Source organism: Chenopodium album, chromosome 11 (genome assembly GCF_948465745.1).
Source record: "Chenopodium album chromosome 11, dcCheAlbu1.1, whole genome shotgun sequence".
Taxonomy (NCBI): Eukaryota; Viridiplantae; Streptophyta; class Magnoliopsida; order Caryophyllales; family Amaranthaceae; genus Chenopodium; species Chenopodium album.
Genome location: NC_137844.1, coordinates 49,044,526 through 49,063,194, shown reverse-complemented (window position 1 = coordinate 49,063,194; position 18,669 = coordinate 49,044,526). Strand labels below are relative to the sequence as shown.

At 31.4% G+C, this 18,669-nt stretch overlaps 1 protein-coding gene across 1 annotated transcript; it reads right to left on the bottom strand.

Moving 5' to 3' along the window:
- Positions 1–5,751: 5,751 nt before the first annotated feature.
- LOC145569029 (rop guanine nucleotide exchange factor 14-like) lies at positions 5,752–13,868 on the bottom strand. Its single transcript, XM_081628403.1, has 9 exons — positions 13,730–13,868; positions 13,415–13,553; positions 12,385–12,501; positions 7,804–8,190; positions 7,561–7,715; positions 7,399–7,473; positions 6,992–7,261; positions 6,494–6,844; positions 5,752–6,273 (listed from the first exon to the last, which is right to left on the bottom strand). Exons 3-9 carry the CDS (start codon positions 12,473–12,475, stop codon positions 5,878–5,880), a joined length of 1,725 nt encoding a protein of 574 aa, XP_081484529.1. The 5' UTR covers positions 12,476–12,501; positions 13,415–13,553; positions 13,730–13,868; the 3' UTR covers positions 5,752–5,877.
- Between the last annotated feature and the right edge of the window lie 4,801 nt (positions 13,869–18,669).

Below are 18,669 nucleotides of genomic sequence, written 5' to 3'. Positions count from 1 at the left end.
ATTATTTGGTGGTGCTTTTTTAGCCAAGTAAGATACAAGTTTATTTGTTTTCAAGAACAAACTTGTACAAATTTTTATCACTTTAATTGGCAGTTTATATCACTTTAATTGACAGTTTATAAAATTAAATGCATTATCAGTAGTTGAAGTGGGACCATTGTGTAAGAGACGTGTAATTGTGCGAGGAGCTTAAGATTGAAGAGAGTTTAATTATGTTACAATTAATTACTCCGATTTTTTGATTGGTCAATTAAAGAATATTTCATTGAAGGAAAAAAAAGGATACTATCTTAATATTCAAATATAGGAAGAGGTGGGTTTAAGTCGATAAATGTATTTTGACTTATACTTACGCAATTGATAATTGTAAGGTTTATGTCCCCATCTTTAGATTAAAAAGGTGATAGCCTTCGATCCATTTGCAACTTTTAAAATATACCCTTTTTTAAAGAAAAACACACTTACGTAGTTGATAGTTGTAAGGTTTATGTCCCCATCCTTTTTTTTTAATATCAGTACTAAGAAACCATTTACAACTTTTAAAATGTATGAACTTGCTTATAGGTAACGAATATTCATGGAATACATAATTTATTTCCATAATTATAATCCAAAAACAATATTATAAATATAATAACCACAATATGAAGTTAAAAACTTACTTACAACAACTAGATCTGTAGGATATTCTATTATAGAATTTCTGCGGTGAAAGCCTTCAATATACAAGGATCCCTCCTACATAAATAAAATGATACAACGTAGGAATTAAAACATTTGGCTGAAAAAAAAAATGGGTTCTCAAAAGTTCCATAGTTTGTGCTTATGCAAGTTTAATTATTCTACTTTGCTTTTACTCATTTCTAAATCATCACCTAAATCTATTTCTAATCAACCTAGGACGTCACTAATTTGGTTTTGATGTCTTAAACCATCTTAAAAAAATAATTAATAATTTGGTTTTAATGTCTTAAACCATCTTAAAAGAATAATTTATAAAGTTATATAGTAAATATGTTTATTAGAACCATATTAATCATAAATTTAAACTTTAAACCATCTAAAAAGAATATTTAATAAAATGTTACAACAACTGTGGATACTAAAGCCATGTAATAGCTTTTTAATAATACCTTGTTGTCTGATGATCAATGTAACTACCCGAATGAAAAGAAATACAAATGTAGTATCACACGATAATTTGATGTATCAAAATATTTTAGGATGAAGTTGGAATGAAATGCTATCGCAGCACCGAAGATCTACTTCTATACACAGTCAAAAAAGCCAAAACATGAACAGTAACTTGATAACTATGCTCATCAACAAATAATATATGCCAAAAGATGTACAGTATATTGATAACTATATGTATGTATACATGGGAAAAAAAGGAAAACAAAAAAGACAACATTGAACAGTAATTTGATTAGAATTCAGCAAAATAATTTAGTTGTAAGATAAATTCAATATACTCTTCTTAATTTCATTCATTATTATCTAAATTAATAAAGTGAAAAGGTAAATTCAAATTAATTTGAAGTTGATGCATAATTAATGACAATATAAAAGACAATATAAAGTGATAAATATGGGTCATATATTGTATTTTTGTACTCTGTAGTATTGTTTTTGGATGAGGCAGAATATAAGAAAAGGAAATAAAAATTATCACCAAAACATAGCTAGTAAGAAACAAAAACCATAAATTAAAAAAAAAAACTTTCAAAAAATAAAATACATACCTGGACACATGATGATGGTTGTCATGCAAGTGATGAGCTATTTAATTGAATGGATGCATGCATGCATGCATGCCATCTGTCAATATTATGGCTCCAATTTGCTACACACATACTCATATATTTAAGAGTCTCATCACATCTGAAAAGTTATCTTTGTTATTTGACATATGGAACTGCATACTACATGCTTCAGATTAATCTCTTATCGGCGTGATTTGTTGTGACATCGTTATCAAATTACATCATTTTTCTACAAACCTACTCAAATCCTAGGATTTTCCAATTTAAATGAATGGATTTATTTTACAAATGTAAAAAATCAAAAAGAATAAATGGAAAATAATAATAATTTTTTTTTTGTTGTTGGAAAAATAAAAACAAAATCCAAAGGTTTTTGTTAAATTTAGTAAACAACACGAAATGAACACAAGACCAAACATGAACACGACACGAATTTTTGCTTGTCCTACCCTTAGCAAGAATTACAAATCAGACTCATGACCAAAGAAATAAAGTTATTAAAAAAACAAAATAAAAAATAAAATAAAATATAATAACATATATAATTGTTGCAGTTAAAGCTTTTTTTTAAAAAAAGCACAAAAAAAATCATAAACACTACAAGTAAATGCTGCAACTTGGTTTTTTTTTTTTTTTTAAAAAAAAAAAAAAAAAAAAGGAAATGCTGCAACTTGCAACGTTGCAAGTCATCAATTGGGACTTGAAAGGAATTTCACCAAAACAAATTATTGTAGAGCTACCCTTTAAGCCCAAACTAGCAATTCTCTTTTACATATACTATAGATTTTTTTTTGTACTTACCACTTTCTATTTTAGACTTTTAGTCCTTTAGTACTCCCTTTGGTTTTTTTTTTTTTTTTTTTAATTTGCATCACTTGTGTTTGCACAAAGTTTTAGGAGAGTAATATAATATTGTAAGTGGGTGAATAAATTATTATAGTAAAAGTAAAATAGGGACCATGAAAAAGAAAGTATGTGAGAGAGAATGTACTCCCTCCGTTATGAATTACTCGCAACAATTACTAAAAATGGTCGGTACATATTACTTGCAACAAATTTTTTTCTTTCCTTCTTTGGTATAAATTGACCAAATTACCCTTAATTTTTTTTAAACACCTTAATTAAAATATTGTTTTTGTCTTATTAACTTAAACCCAAACATTGATTAACTTAATCATTTCCACCAAAATCATTCATCCTCCGTCTAAATTCATCATCATCCTAAGTTCCCAACCACCTTCATCGTTAAATTTTATCATCTTCTTCCTCATCCCCATTATTTTCTCTCTCCTCCTCTAACCCTATTCTCATAATTTTCCAGATATGTGGGTTCGCTGGCTTCATGGGTTCGTTGGTTCGTGGGTTAGGGTTCTGGGTTTGTGGGTTGTGGGTTTTTGATTATGGGTTTTTGGGTTTGAATCTGGGTTTGTGGGTGGTGGGTATTAGGTTATGGGTTTGTGGGTTTCGTGGGTTGTGGTTTGTAGTGTTTTGGGTTTCATGGGTGGTGGTTTGTGGGTTCGAATCTGGTGGTGGTGGTTAGTGGGTTCGAATCTATCTTGTGGTGGATTGTGGTTCGAATCTTGTGGTGGTGGGTCCAAATCTATCTTGTGGTGGGTTCGAATCTTGTGATGGTGGTGGGTTCGTGCTGCTGGGTGGTGGTGTTGGGTGGGTTCGCGCTGCTGGGTGGTGGTGTTGGGTGGTTTCATGCTGCTAGGTGGTGGTAATAGGTGGTGGTAGTTAGTGAATTCTTGGTGTTGGGTTGACGATTGTGGTGGTGTGAATTTTGATTTTTTTTTTTTTTTTTGGGTTGGATTAATGCTTTAAGTATATGCCCTTATTTTCATTAACTGTGTTTAACATCTTTTGACTTGGGAACCGCAAAAGTGTCCTTTGTTGCGAGTAACTCGTAACGGAGGGAGTATATTTTTATTATTTAAGTGGGGAATATGAAAGAGAGAGAAATGATAAAATAATTTGAGTGGGGTTTAAAGTAAAAGAGAGAAATGATAAAATATAGTATAAAGTTACCAAATATAGAAGTGATGCATTTAAAAAAAACATTCATATATAGAAAGTGATGCAAATAAAAAAAATAAAAAAAAAATAAATAAATAAAAAACTGAGGGAGTATTATTTATTTATTTTTATTATAATAGTAATACTATGTGTAACTCTGTTATAAATAAACTTTTAAGATATTTCTTAATTTGATACAGAGTACTAATTTAGGAATTTATGATAAAATAACGTGCAAATAAGTGTATTTAATATTATATTTTTAGAATTTTTTTGGAAATAACCACCTACTATTGTTGTCATTTTAGTAATTACCACCTATTATTTTTAAAAACATGAAAATTTCCCACCAGATTTCCCAATCTCTCATACATGACGTCATCATGCCTTCTTCTTCCTCGATTCTCATGTTCAATGATTTTTTTTCAATATAAATTAAAATTAGATTAGTGAAAAACATTTAGTACTCCCTCCATTTTTAAATACTTGCTCCATTTCTCCATGCCCGGAGTTTTAGGAGAAATTGGAGAAAGTAATAAAATATAGAGATAGTGGGGTTAGTGGAAGGTAAATTGGAGGAGAGAGAACCTAAAAGTAATAAAATTGGGTTCCATTAGTTGAGAGAAATGAATTAAATATTATAAAAGCTTTCCAAATAAGGAAATGAAACAAGTATCTAAAAACGGCCACAAAAGGAAAGTGGAGCAAGTATTTAAAACAGAGAGAGTAGTCGATTTAACATAATTCAAGCTCACACGAACATAATTAAGTCACTAATATGTGCCAATTATAATTTTTTGTTCTTCATTTAGGGTTTATCCCAAATTTGGGGAATTTTTCAAAATAAGCATTATTTACATTGATTAAATCTATATAAACTAATATATATGCTCAGTTTAGGATTGTAAAATAATTTAGAAAAACGCTTGATTTTAAAATATGCCTAAAATACATATGAACCCTAATTATTCATATAAGTAATTAGTAATATTTCTTAACAATAATATCAATTTCGGTACTAATTGAAGACATAATACGTTAAATCGATGCAAAATAGTCCCAATTTCATAAATTAATCACTAAATAACAAATTTGTAATTTCATTTCAAACCCTAAATGATGAACACCATCTTATAGTTAGCCCCAATTTTGTAGATTAGGTACCTAATTTAGTGGTTTGTTTGCATAATTTAGATTTGCAATTCAAAATATCGAAGAACAAGGTTAGAAAAAGGAATAAAATTGAAAAAAATCCGTTAGTGGGGCCTACAATGACGTCATGTAAGTGGTAATTGTCAATTTTTTTTCCCTGCTCATATAGCCATAAGGGCTATATATAACATTTTCCTTATTTTAATTCAACCACCAAATCACAAAAACACACTATGTCTTGTAAGTCCCAAAAAAAAAAAAAAAAAAAAAAAAAAAGAAATATCAATCTCTTTTCTTAATTCCGGTTAAGTGATTTCTTGTCGAACGTGTCTTTATCGTATGCACGTGATCCTCGACTTCCATTATATTGAGGAGCCTCTCCATGGGTTTGTGCAAAACTTAATACTGTATGTGAAATCCTTAAAAGAAATATGCATATTATTGGTATGAATAGACACCAATTTTATTGAGTAAAAGTCTGAAGTCTGCCATGATGGAATATGGGTTCTTCGTGTTCGGCTTCGTTATCAAATTCAAGATATCTTTGAGGTCGGCTCTGATACCATTGATATAGGACAATAGAAGAGATACCACAAAAGCTAGCTCAAGGGGAGGAGAACCCATTGACCTATATAAATCCCACATCAACCCCCCATATGACCGATATGGGGCTCAAGTCCCATACCTTGCAATGGACAGTCCTATGACAACTTCATGGTAAAGAAGCTTGCTACAATCAATACCGTGTCCTTAATAGAGTGATCTTAAACTCTTGTTTTGGATGTGTCCAAATAGTACTCTATATATACTCCACATATATCTGTATAAATATGAGATGCCAATCATGAATATGTCCACTTTCTAATGAAAGAAATACAAGGAAGGAATTGTTCTTGGTTAGAAAGTCATACTTATATACAGGGAAGCTAGCAAAGTAGATAACTTATGTTAATGAACTATCTGGCGAAGCATTGCTGCAGCCATCTTTGCCAATGCACCAGACGCGGCTGGAACTAGGTGTTGCAGTGACTGAGCTAGATTTTGCATCGGTACTAGAAGAAATCTCTGAATCAGAACATCTGCTAGGGTTTGAGTCACTAAAATACCCATCCACCTTGTTCATTCGTTCAACTAGGGAGTGCCTTATATGCGGGTTGCCAATGGGGCTATCCAGTATTCCGTTTATGAATGATACCGATGAAATATAGGGTGTTGGCATTGGGGAATCGGGATTGCTCGAGTGATCTTCTTGTAGGATATCTCCAATCCTTGTTAGTATGCTGTAAGCCAGGTTTCCAAGAACTCTGGAATATGCTTCAAGAATGGAATGTCCAATATCCTATTGAAAAAGAAAAACATATTAGAAGTCCAGCATAAAAATCAAATACAACGTATACATGTTCTGAATGACTTTATTTTAATGATTATGTAGCAATTAGCCAGAAACAAAAAGGATTTGCTACTTAAAAGATTATTCTTGGACTAGAGCTTAAAAAAAGAACATCCTTGGAGAACCCTCATAAATCATTAGAGGTCATACTGTATTCAGTTATACTTACCTTGCCATACTGTATTTTCGTGACATCGAGGAATGTGTGAGGAAGGCACGGATATCTCATCTTCAACTGACACAGAATTGCATCTACAGAGAGCAATAGTGACTCCGACTTTTCCACCTCAGGTATGGGCTCCTTCATAAAGCGCCAGGATTTTCTGACAGGAGTCTTGATACCACTGACTTGCTCTTTGATTTTTTCTCTCCATGCTAGTGCTGCAGCCTCCAGCTTATTGATAATGTCAAGAGCCTCATGTTCAGATCTCAGTTTCAGGAAATCAATGATTTCCGATGCTGAGCTTGATCCCGAGGCTATGACTTTATACAATTCCTCTCCCAGACAAGCCCTTCCAGACTGCATTTTCAAGCATATAAATAACAACTTATCATCCATTAAGCAATTTTCATGAATTGAAACACGAGGTAATTTTACTCAATAACTGCAATGAGTTACAATAAACAGCCATGTCAAATGCTTAGAAAGAAATAAAAACGGGCTTGCCTTGGGGAGTGCATCTTGAATGCCTCTAGGAACTGGCATTTCAAGCAAGATATTTTCGTTGATGGATTTGGCAGCCTTGAAAACCTGATGGACCATATTACCCTGAGAAAGCAACTTCTTTCGGGTAGTTTCTGAGAGACCACCAGCTGGGACTCGTGGAGACGGAAGCCACCACCTTCTGCTCTGCCTTTCACTCCCCCCTCTTCCATCTTTTCGGCTATTGCCTTCTGCATACCAAAATTCTGTCTCTACCATTGAGTTCAGAAATTCCTGATGCAAATTCAAATTCCATAGGTTATGCTAGTTCGGAAAAAAAATGGATCTTATTTTCTCTCTTACAATCAAAAAGGTTCCTCCATTCATAATATTACAATTTATACATTCAATGGAATGAAGAGATCACCTACAATTAGCATAGAGTCAATCTTCTGAAGTGCTGGAAGGTTGATATGCACATCTGCACGAGCTTTGGGTGTCATTATCTGGTCCAACGTCCAAAAATTAACAGAAGTTAGGACAAGATTATCTTAACAAAAGAAGTTCAAAGATTGTAGAGGAATAAGAGTTACCTCAAAGTTCTGACCATTAGTATCACTTTGCTTAGCAGGAACCAATTCAACCATATAATTGGCAGGCGAAAGTAACCAATCCATCTCCTTTTGCCACTTAGCGCTATTTTCTTCAGATAAAGGTTCCAACTTCCACAACTCCCCGAAAACAGATGCTGTAGTGTTAATTAACAAAGAAAACAACTGGTAAGAATGAAAGATCGCATAGAGAATAGTGAACTAACAGTTAAGCAAAATCGATACCTGCAAGGTTTGTTATTGCGTTTGATATTGCTAGTGCACTGCATATGCCTTTACGTCCTCCAGTCACATCCTCGCCTAACAAAAGCTTCGCGAATTTCTCTTTCATAGCCTCCACATCAGAGAACTGAGTAGTATAAGCAGCTCTGTCTTTGACATAAATATGTTCTGGGCTTTCTGGGACACTCCACTCATCTGTTTCTTCATGGTTCCTCTTCACAGTCCTATCAGAAAAGAAAGATCCAAAAGCATCTTTGCTTGATGAGCAGCTGGTTTCTCCTCCATTAAAAGAGTCTGCTGGACAATCATTCTCCCCACAGATTGAATTCTCATTTGTGTACAATCGACTGTTCAAAATGCAACTCTCGAGACCATCATATGTCATGATTCCTGAAAGATGTTTGTATAAATTATGGCGACTATATCTAACATACAAAAAATGATGACAAATTCACAAGGCATACTCCCATTGAGAGTAAAAGATATAATTTTCATCTTCAGTTTCAAAAGTGACACATTCAAATTTTAGAGTGATTTTGCTAATTCAGCAAGAGATTAAGCATGAAACATGCACATATCAACTGGTTAACTTGACCTTACACCACAGAAAGTGATCCTTTATTGTCAAATTTAGTTTGATCATAGATAGTCTTTAAGTAAATAAACATTAACAAACGAATTAAAGGGTTATGAGCATATGGTAGTTCACTTTGTAATGAAAATATCAGGAATCACATTGTAAAGCAGACAGTTGAAATATTTGACAACAGTACCTGATGTAAAAACTGATCTAATTTTTTTCGAAAATTTAAGGTCCTAACCTCAAAACCCGAAATAAAATAAGAAAAAATTAGTTTAGTACTTGCCCTAAGTCACCCAAACCAACCTATACCAAAGTAACCAAACCCAAATACACCTGACTGGGCGATTACAAGTCTGCCTGTGCTTGCATTTTGATATACAGCTATTTCTCGTTAACCCTTAGCACAGGGACATAGGGAACACAATTCTATTGCATATATAAGAATATAAGATACATTTACATCATAGAAGTGCAAAGATGGGGAAGAAAGAAAAGAAAATGAGTCTAGTTTATACCCTAAGTCTTAGCATTTTAATACTAGAGTAAAAAAATAAATAAAATGGAATCATAACAACAATAATAATTACTAGGATATTTTCCTTTTCTAGGCAATATTAACATATGCTTAAGATATGCATATCTTACCCAAAAGGAATAGTATAAGTCTATAAGAATCAATAATAGACTAATAGTAAGCACCAAAAAAAAAAATAATAGACTAATAGTCCTGGTCTGCATCATGCATAGTGTGTGCCATATTTTGCAAGCAATAAAAAACGGAGGAAATAAGTATTATACTACGTGTCTACGTATTTGGCAAAGTAAGGTCCCGTTCTCTTCACCTTAATTTTACTGAACTGAAATTATTTTTACTGAACTTAAATTATTTTTACTGAACTGAAATTATTTTTCCTGAACTGAAATTATTTTTACTAAACTGAACTTATTTTTACTGAACTGAAATTATTTTTACTTAATATTATTTTTTTAAAGTGAAGAGAACAGGGCTTAAGATTTGCATTTCTTAAAGATCCATTTAGGACGACAAGGTGGAATTTTATAAACAAATACTCAGTTTTTGAAAGGAAACATTATTCACAGAGTACATACCTCAAAAAGGGAAGAAAAAGAATGGGCCCAATAGAATAACTACTGCCCAAAACATCATTACTCAAAGATTCCCTCAATTGGGCTTATGACCCAGCAAGGTTGTCACTTGTCAGGCCTTAAAAATGGATTGATCCCGTGGGTGTGCAATTATGAGTTTATTACCATCAAGAATCAACAAATTTTCGTGTCTTTTTTTTTTATTTGGTGAGGAAAAATTACAATCTACTTAAACTATAATAAAGATTCAACTAAAATGTCAAAATGTGTTGGTATAATATAACGCCTACAAATATCTTAGAAAATACGGAGTACTTTCTTATGCAAAAAGTTATGACATGTATTTTGATTTACTTCAGAAAAAATGTTCTAATTTCTTAAAGATAAAAGACGAAGAAAATACAAATTCGAACAAAATAAATTACTTAGAACCTACTATGTAGTTGTATAAGAAAATTTATAATGGGGCCAATTGTTTTATATTGGAAGAATTAATTTGTTTAAAATAGCTTGGGAATGTTATTTTCAAAACCATTAAGAAAAAATACAAAATATGTGATAAGTGCGCAACTCATACATTGATAACGCGTAAACAAGAGGTATAAGGGAAGCATTCAACCACAGGAAATTTCCGTGGACCTCTTTTTTAATAAAAACACTTTACTCTTCTACAATGTATTTTCCTCATACCTCTTTTTCATAAGAGAATAAGACTTCAGAATACAACAAATTCTCCTTCCCCTATAACAACATTACCTCCATCCTTTTCTGTTTCCATATACTTTGTATGACACAATTTCATGTGCTTGGACTATGCAAGTGTTACATATTCTACCTCACCTTCTTTTTAGGGGGGAAATTACAAGAATATATTCAACTTTTGTCATATTCTTTTGTCAATCTCACATTTTTAAAATTATGAGCAAGTCCTTTCAATTTTAATTCTCAAAATTATCGGAGATACACTTTGTTGTGAAGATAAATCAATCCAACATTCATAAGAATTTGAACTTTTAACTTTACCAATGGAATAATCCCTTTCAATAAATAAATAATACTTTGTGATATTTAGAGTTTAAACATCAAATAATTATTTTATCTAAAGATCAATTTATTATAATATGGTTTTTAAAGCATGGAATAACAGTACTACGTAGATTAAAAGAATGCACTCTCAAATCTAAAAATTCGAACTAATTTAGTACACACAAGCAAAGGAACCAATGGAAAATTGAAAAGGACCTTTTACTCCAAAAAGTCTAATTAATCCATACATTACATGGGAAATAGTGCAATTAATTAGTTTTAAAACTCATGAAAAGTAGCATTAGACAATATCCAACAACTCATTTTATAACATTATAAATTTGTGTATGTTATGCCAAAGTCAAACTAGAGTAGCAAAAAGACTCCCCTACCTTGAGCCAAATAATGTTGGTGCTTTTGTTTGAAAATTGACGAACCAAAAATCTTTTATGCATATTTACTGTATCCGATGACCTGGCTTATTGTTTACACTAGAAATTAAATGTATGGATCAAATATTCTGGGAGAGTGCTTGTACATCAAAATCTTCTTTCATGGTCATGTATGATCTACTACCCCCGTTAAAGTTATGTGTAAAACTTTGGAATATTTTATATCTCACAAATAATATCCTAAAGTTGCACGTTATATTTAACAAAAATAGTAGTTTTTATCATTTGACGTGTTGTTCTATCTAATTACACCTGTATAGGCTGTATTTATATTTATATCCAGTTCCATGTAATCTAAATTACTAACATGTTTTATATCTTTGTGACATTGTTGGAGTACTAGTAGTTCTTTCTTACACGTTTTAGAAACTCGATGACAGATTAGTATACAACTAAGTCCAGCTTGTACATCAGCACATTCATTTCAACAAAAAAGTCCAATTATATATGTTTAGTTGTTTACAATCGCATCTATCTTGCTTCATCCCGAAATTCCGAATTGACAATTTTATTAGCAGATTTTATTATGCTCCCTGAATTACGCCCATTGAAAGTGCCAAATTACCGAATTGAGCTATAGTAACATTACAATAACTCTTTGATTCAACTATTGCATTTTTTAAAAATATATAATGTCTCACATGCATATACTCCGTATTAGAAAATATATATATATATATGAGTAGAACAAACAAAAACAAACTTAGTACGGAGTAGTAGAACTCGTATTTCCAAACATGTGGACTACTCCCTTCTTTTTAATACGAAGTACAAGAAGAGGCACAGTGGCACACAAGATGTCAAGATCTACATACATATTACGAAGTACGGAGTAATAGATTAGCCTCTAACCAGATCTCGATTAATGAGTATAAAGAATAATGTAGGTTTTTTTTGTTTTAAGTTTGGGTAACGTTTTGTTTTATTCATGGTTTGTTTCTTTGGACCATAAAATATGTCTACTCCGCAGCATCTAAAGCCAATGACGCACGTTGGTAGCCATGTGCCTGAGCACCTTATTGAAGTAATACAACCTTAGTTTATGTCACACTTACTTTGCTATTCCCAAATTAGATAAAAATACTCGAGCAAATTCATTCATAAGTAACTTATCGTAGATATAAACTAGTCATTTTAATTTTTAATTGTGTACTCGTAATTTTCATCATACAACCAGTTGCACTGTATCTTTACACCCCCGTGTAACCAAAGAAGTAAGTTGCATACTTGCATATGATTTCAGTGAACTCATTAAGCATTTAAGAAGGGGCAACTAGATACTATTTCAGCAATAATAACATGATGGCTATATAATATCAAACATTCAAACATAATAAAAATATGATGGTGAAATATAACGGAAGAAAATGAAATGTATAGGAAGAAGAGAGAGAATCAGAGAAAAAAGAAGCTTACTGTTGTTAGGTTCATTCTCATCAAAATCAATGCTAATTTCTCTACTGTCTCTCGTACAGCAAGCCAAACTCTTCTTCATCCCCATCCTCATTTTTAATTTTGCTTGTGTGCCCACCACTATATATAAATAAATATCCACCCATTAATTAATCTTATTTACACAAATTACATGTGTTAATTATTCGAATTATATTACCACATGGATATTATACAGAAATTTAAGACATTTATTTTTGGTAAGAGATCATTAATTATGGTAATAATACAAAGTAAGAAATATGTCACAATTTTACCAAGAAATTACTCCCTCTGTCTCTATATTAGATACTTAAATCTACGGAGTAGTATTTATTACTCATATAAAAAACAGAAGTAGACATCTAATTAAGGGAAGGAAGGAATACATTATAAAAGTAATTATAAAAGATCTTCCAAAGAATATGTGAAATCGCGAATATTTACTCAAAACAAATAGAGTATAGTTTTGCTTACGGAAACTTATTACTTTATAAGTTACTAGTCTTATTACCACTCCGTAATCATATGTAGTAATAAACGATAATGATGCCGTGCGGCCCGTGCACACTCACATATTCACATTACTCACATTAGTCCATGTAATACTAGTATTACCTACCAATTAAGTAGCTTATAACAACAAATAATTAGAAGTAATAAATCATATTCCATGATAATCACTCATATATGATCGCGAAAAATCATACTATTTCAAACTATATCAAATTGGTAATTTGGACTTAAAATCCGACTTAGAAATTCCATATTTGCGAATAAATGCGACTCATTTCATATAGTACTCAAGTTACTTTTGCTTTCACCTGATTACCTTTTAAAAATGAAATCATAATGAAGAGAAATAACTTTAAACCAAAATCATTGAAATATTCCAAAAAGATCATTTCATTTGTACCAAAATAAACAGATAATTGGACCCCCATTACATAATTTTATTTTTTTTTCTTCAGAAATTAGAAAAATAAAAATTGAAGAAGAAGGAATGAAAACACACCTGAATCAGAGATGAGTAATGAAATAGTAATTCCGAAGAGTAGGAGAGAGAAGATTTCAATTGGAAGGCGAAAGAAGGGAGTGGAAGAAAGTATGAACCATCGACGCCATTCACGAGCAAAATGTGAAGATAAATCCCACTAACATAACATAACACACAAGAATCAATTGAATTTATTATTCATTCTATCTGAGCAGATAAATAATAATATTCCGACAAAAATGAGTAATCACGTAAATTAAAAACGAGTAATGTGATAACTAAATTTAGACGGGAGCAAGACAAGGGTATAGTAAAGATTAGGAGTATCATTACCTGGTACTGGACAAGGGGCTAATAAATTTGAGCAGAGGAGTGGGTGAAAATATTGAAGGAGTGAGAGTTTTGAGTGATAGACCAAATAAATGAGAGAGGGAAAAAAAGATTGTTTTTTTTTTTTTTTTTTATGGGAGAAAGGAGTTTTTTAATTGGAGGAGAGAAACTGAGGAAATAGGTAATGGTGGGTCGAAGGGTAAAATTGGAAATTAAGGTTGGGCTTTTATTTTTTGTATTTTTGGGTTGAGAAGTGAGATGTGGGTGGGACGTAAGAGGTGGGGAGTTGTTTTTTTGATGGGCTCAAATGTGAGTGGAATAGGAGCCTAGCGTCAAATCGTCAATCCCTATATATTTTTTTAAAAATATTTTGAAGTTAAACTAATTTTTCTAGGGTATAGCTGGGGATACTTTGATTGACATTTTACAAAAATATTGATTTTTTTTTTTTAATTTTGTTACGAGTATCATTTAAATTAGGAAAATGACATTTGTGATGACAAATACTAATAATAGAAATTATAACAAATGAATAATACTTATAAGAACAAATTAGTTCAACACTCGAGTAAACAAAATGTACATAAAAAAAAAAAAGAATTTAAATGCTTAGAATATCATAATCAAAATAAGCTTTGTTCTTGGGGGTTTTAGAGAGGACTCTTCAAACTTTCATCACTATAAATTCAATCAATTATTGAATCACTTGTAAACTTCATTGCAATTTCCTTTTCAACATATATAATCATCAAGAATTTGTCAAGTACTCATCAATCAAGTCGATACGAAGAATGATTTACATGATTTTTTTTATAGTTGAGAACACTTGCTCTATAATTGATATTGATATTGGAAGTGTCTAAACCAACAAATGAGTCTATTATTTCATTTGATTAGATAATAAAATAAAAAAAATAATAAAAATTATTGGCTTTTTTCTTTTTAAAAAAAAAAAAATTTGGCCAAATATTGGTAAAGTTACAAAATATAATGAAGATATTGTAACTTGGGACGCTCTTGTATCTTACGGTTGAAATTGTTACTGATATGATATTTTAATTATAACTTTTTTTAATGTGTGAAGTCTAATGGATAGGACTTACTAGAAAGTTTACATGTATCATCAATTGAGAAATGTTCAAAATTGCCTTGACGGTCTAAACATGAACTCGGAGTGAATAATTCAATCATCTCATCATTAAATTGATGATTTTGCTCTTGTAATACAGAATCTACGACAATAATGAACTTCAACTAAAGATTTTTATGAAGTCACGTGTTTTGCATATGATGATGGTCAGCCCAAAAGTGACAGTCACGTGTTCGGCCAAAGGTCCTAGATAACAACAAAATCGCTTTTGAGGCTCAGACTAGTAATATTCATTTCAAAAGATCTATCATGACAAAAATGACAACATAAAAGGTCAATATTTTTAATTAACAAAAATTTCATATTATGACAATTTACTTTACCTCTTTAGCTTTGAATCATTCTTATTCCAATAAGCAAAAACCACCGTCCCATATACTCTACATATATATGCAATTGAGACTAATAATACATCTAAAATATATCAAAATTATGACTTGACATCATCTATAACCGCTAATACTTGTGTAATCATCATCGTATTCATCAACATCAAAGGATGATCAAGTTTAAAGAGAAGAGACTAGGTCTTGTCTGGGAGTTAGCCAATAGATGTTCATGTTAATAGGTTTAATTACTTGCTGGTTGTATTGAACTGAACTGATTAGAGCTGAATTGAACTAAGCTGAACTAAATATTTTATGAGAGATGGAAATTAGGAGCTGAAATGAAGTGAACTGAACTGAAATTAAGTAAATGTGAACAGACCCTAAATGTCCAATAAACTCTTATTATAAGCATTTTCAAAAAGAAAGTTTTAAGTCCACATTGCTATATCAAAATACTTAGGGCTTGTTTGGCATTGTTTTTTGTTTTCAGTTTCCAGTTTTTTTGAAAACAAAAAATCAAAAACAGGAAACAAGAAAAAGGTGTTTCCACTTTTCTGTTGTCAGTTTTCATTTTTATCATGGTTTTAATAACTTTTACTAATTTTTGATTCATTATGTGGCATATATCATATGATTTTAAAAACAAAAAATCAAAAAACACAAAACCACAGTGATGACAAACGAACCCTTAGTTTTAAACTCTAAAGTTAGTTGTTTTAGAATGATTATACATCTAATAGACTTCAATAAGCCAAATTTTTTCTAAACATCTCTTTCCCAAACAAAACCTAAAACAAATTACTACTCCCTCCATCCCTTAATACAAAGTCTTTTTTTATTTTTGCGCGGGAATTAAGAAAGTTGTAAATTCCTTAAAAATAATAATTAAAAGTACATATGTGCATGTGGGGTTAGAGAGAGATAGGGAGAAAGAAAAAATAGTTGAGAATAATTGAAGAGATAGAGAGAGAAAGTATTGGAATTGATGTTAAAAGTACAAAAAAGTAAAGGAATAAAGATGACAACTCATCAAAAAGAGGATAATAATGTCAAAAAATACAACCTTTAAATAGAAAGAGACATTGTATTTTGGTTTACCCAAAAAGAAAATGAGGTTCTGTATTAAGTGACGGAGGAAGTAATACAAAATTTATCATATGCAAATGCGTTTATGCACTTTCGTGCATTGATTTTTGTTATTCAAACCATATTCTATTGGGGCAAAAGGGTTGAGGTAGGAATTTGTGAAACAGTTTGAAAACGCTAAAGTCAACACCAACATAAAGTAAAAATAAAAAATGTCCCATTCAAAATTCATATTGGAAATCAACAACTACTACGAAAAATTATTAAAAAGTGCAAGAATTCAAAAGAAAAACATTCATAAAAATATAAGATCGTGCTTTAATTTTTGTGAGTTAAGAGTACAAATAGGTACTCAATTCTTCAATTTTTCACCTTTTAGGTACTCAATTTTTTTTGTTCACCTTTTAGGTACTCTAATTAATTTTCAGGCTAATTAACTCACCACTAACCATACCTAATTAAAAAATTAATTTTTTTTTTAAAAATATTAATTAATTTTTCTGTTGCAATAGTTTAAAAAAAAACATTAATTTAAAAGGTTCTGAACATGAAAAAAAATGCCATGAATACACCAGCAACAAAGTAACAGCAAAACAGAAACAAATCTAGTTTTCTTAGGCTAAATTCATCTTCCACGATTTTTCCAGAATAAAAAAAAAATAATAATTCTGAATAGCTGCTGCTTCATCTAGTTCATCCCCTCTGTACTGCAGTCCAGTGTCATCCAAGCAGGAGATTTTTTTTCTGAAGAGAGCTGGAAGACAGCAATAGAACTTAGGGGGTCCAATTTGGGGAAAACGTGAACACACATAATATCATCCATAGACAGCAATGGATGAGCACTTTGAAGACCCAAACAAGGAGCTACACGTTCTTCAACAAACTCAATCTCATTTTCAGCTCCTCCCTCAGCAATTCTTCCCTAAACAGAACACAATAACCATAATTTGAAGTTAGGCACTTCAAATTGACAACAAAAACACACATAACACCATCAATCACACATACACAGTTGAAGCAAAACCTCCCCTATTTTACTTCGCAAAACACATACATTAATCAAACCCTTGCGCAAAATATACAACATGCGAACAAAATCCATCAACAACACTAACATATATCATCAAAAAACAACAACACAACAACAAATTATGCGCCAAAACACAACAAATCAACATCATCAATTTCGTTAACAAAACCCACAAAACCATAAACCCTAACTAGCAAATTAAGATCATCAATCGGCCAAAATATTCAAAATTTATATCAAAATAACAACAAAAACAATGAGTAATGAAGGTTACCTCAAAAAAATGGCTGTGCTAAGTGTCGTTTTCCCCAAATTTGCCCAAATGAGTGGTCGTGTTCTTCACCAACCTCGTAGCAAATTTCCAGATTTAGAAACAATAAAGGGAGAATAAAAGAATAAGAAAGGGGAAAAAAAATTTGCTGACCAGCGCTTTTTTATTCGGGTGGGCCTCACATTGAGTTAACCCAAGGTACTCAATTGTTAACCTTGCGTACTCAATTGTTAGGGGAAATTAATTTTTTTGGCCGAAATTTGGTACTCGGTTCCCAAACGGTGAAGAAAATAAATTGAATACCTAAACGGTGAAAAATTGAAGAATTGAGTACCTATTTGTACTCTTAACTCAAATTTTGTTTTATGGTAAAATAATAATAGTATGTTTGTTCCAACTTCCAACAATACAAACAAATTACGATGTATATATTATATTTGTTACAACTCAACGGGTTGATTCTCCACTTTACATCTTATGCAAATTTTATGTTTAGTTGTTAATTTGCAATTTTGCAGAATTAAGGGAAGAATGTTGCGAAATGGAGCGTGGATTTTGATGAATGTCGATGAAATTGGGGGTAGTATTTCACTAAACGCCGGGGTAGTACCGTTGTAGTTTTACGATAAAAGGTTTACAACCCCTTTGCCACTAACTATTTGGGGAATATATACCTTTCTTATGTCATTAATTTTGGATTTATGTTGCACTAAATTCGTGGGGAGTCATAATAGATAATTAGATAATACATATACTTTGGAAATTTTATTACTTTTCATTCCTCAATAACGCATTAACCATCCACGCGATTTTAGATTATCTAACTTTGATAATTTTGCATTTGTGATAGTTTGTTTTCAATATACTGCATGTGCAATCAATGAGAGTGGGGCATTGTCTGATTGTTTGGATGGATAAGAGATTAAGAGCTATACAAATAGTTATTGGGTCAAATTCAAATTATTTAGCAAAGGCTTTGTATAAGATAAAATTAATTGATTAGTTAGTAAAAATTCCATTAACTAAAAAATTAAAAAGGATTTTTTGTCATAAACTATCTAATAAAACCTAAATTTT

Bases quoted from the DNA above. Each gene is read 5' to 3' on its own strand.
- LOC145569029 (XM_081628403.1), bottom strand. From the start codon at position 12,475: ATGAGGATGGGGATGAAGAAGAGTTTGGCTTGCTGTACGAGAGACAGT. The intron at 8,191-12,384 runs GTAAGCTTCTTT...AACATCTTTCAG, and splicing joins TGAGAATGAACCTAACAACA to GAATCATGACATATGATGGT. The intron at 7,716-7,803 runs GTATCGATTTTG...TTAACACTACAG, and splicing joins CGCAATAACAAACCTTGCAG to CATCTGTTTTCGGGGAGTTG.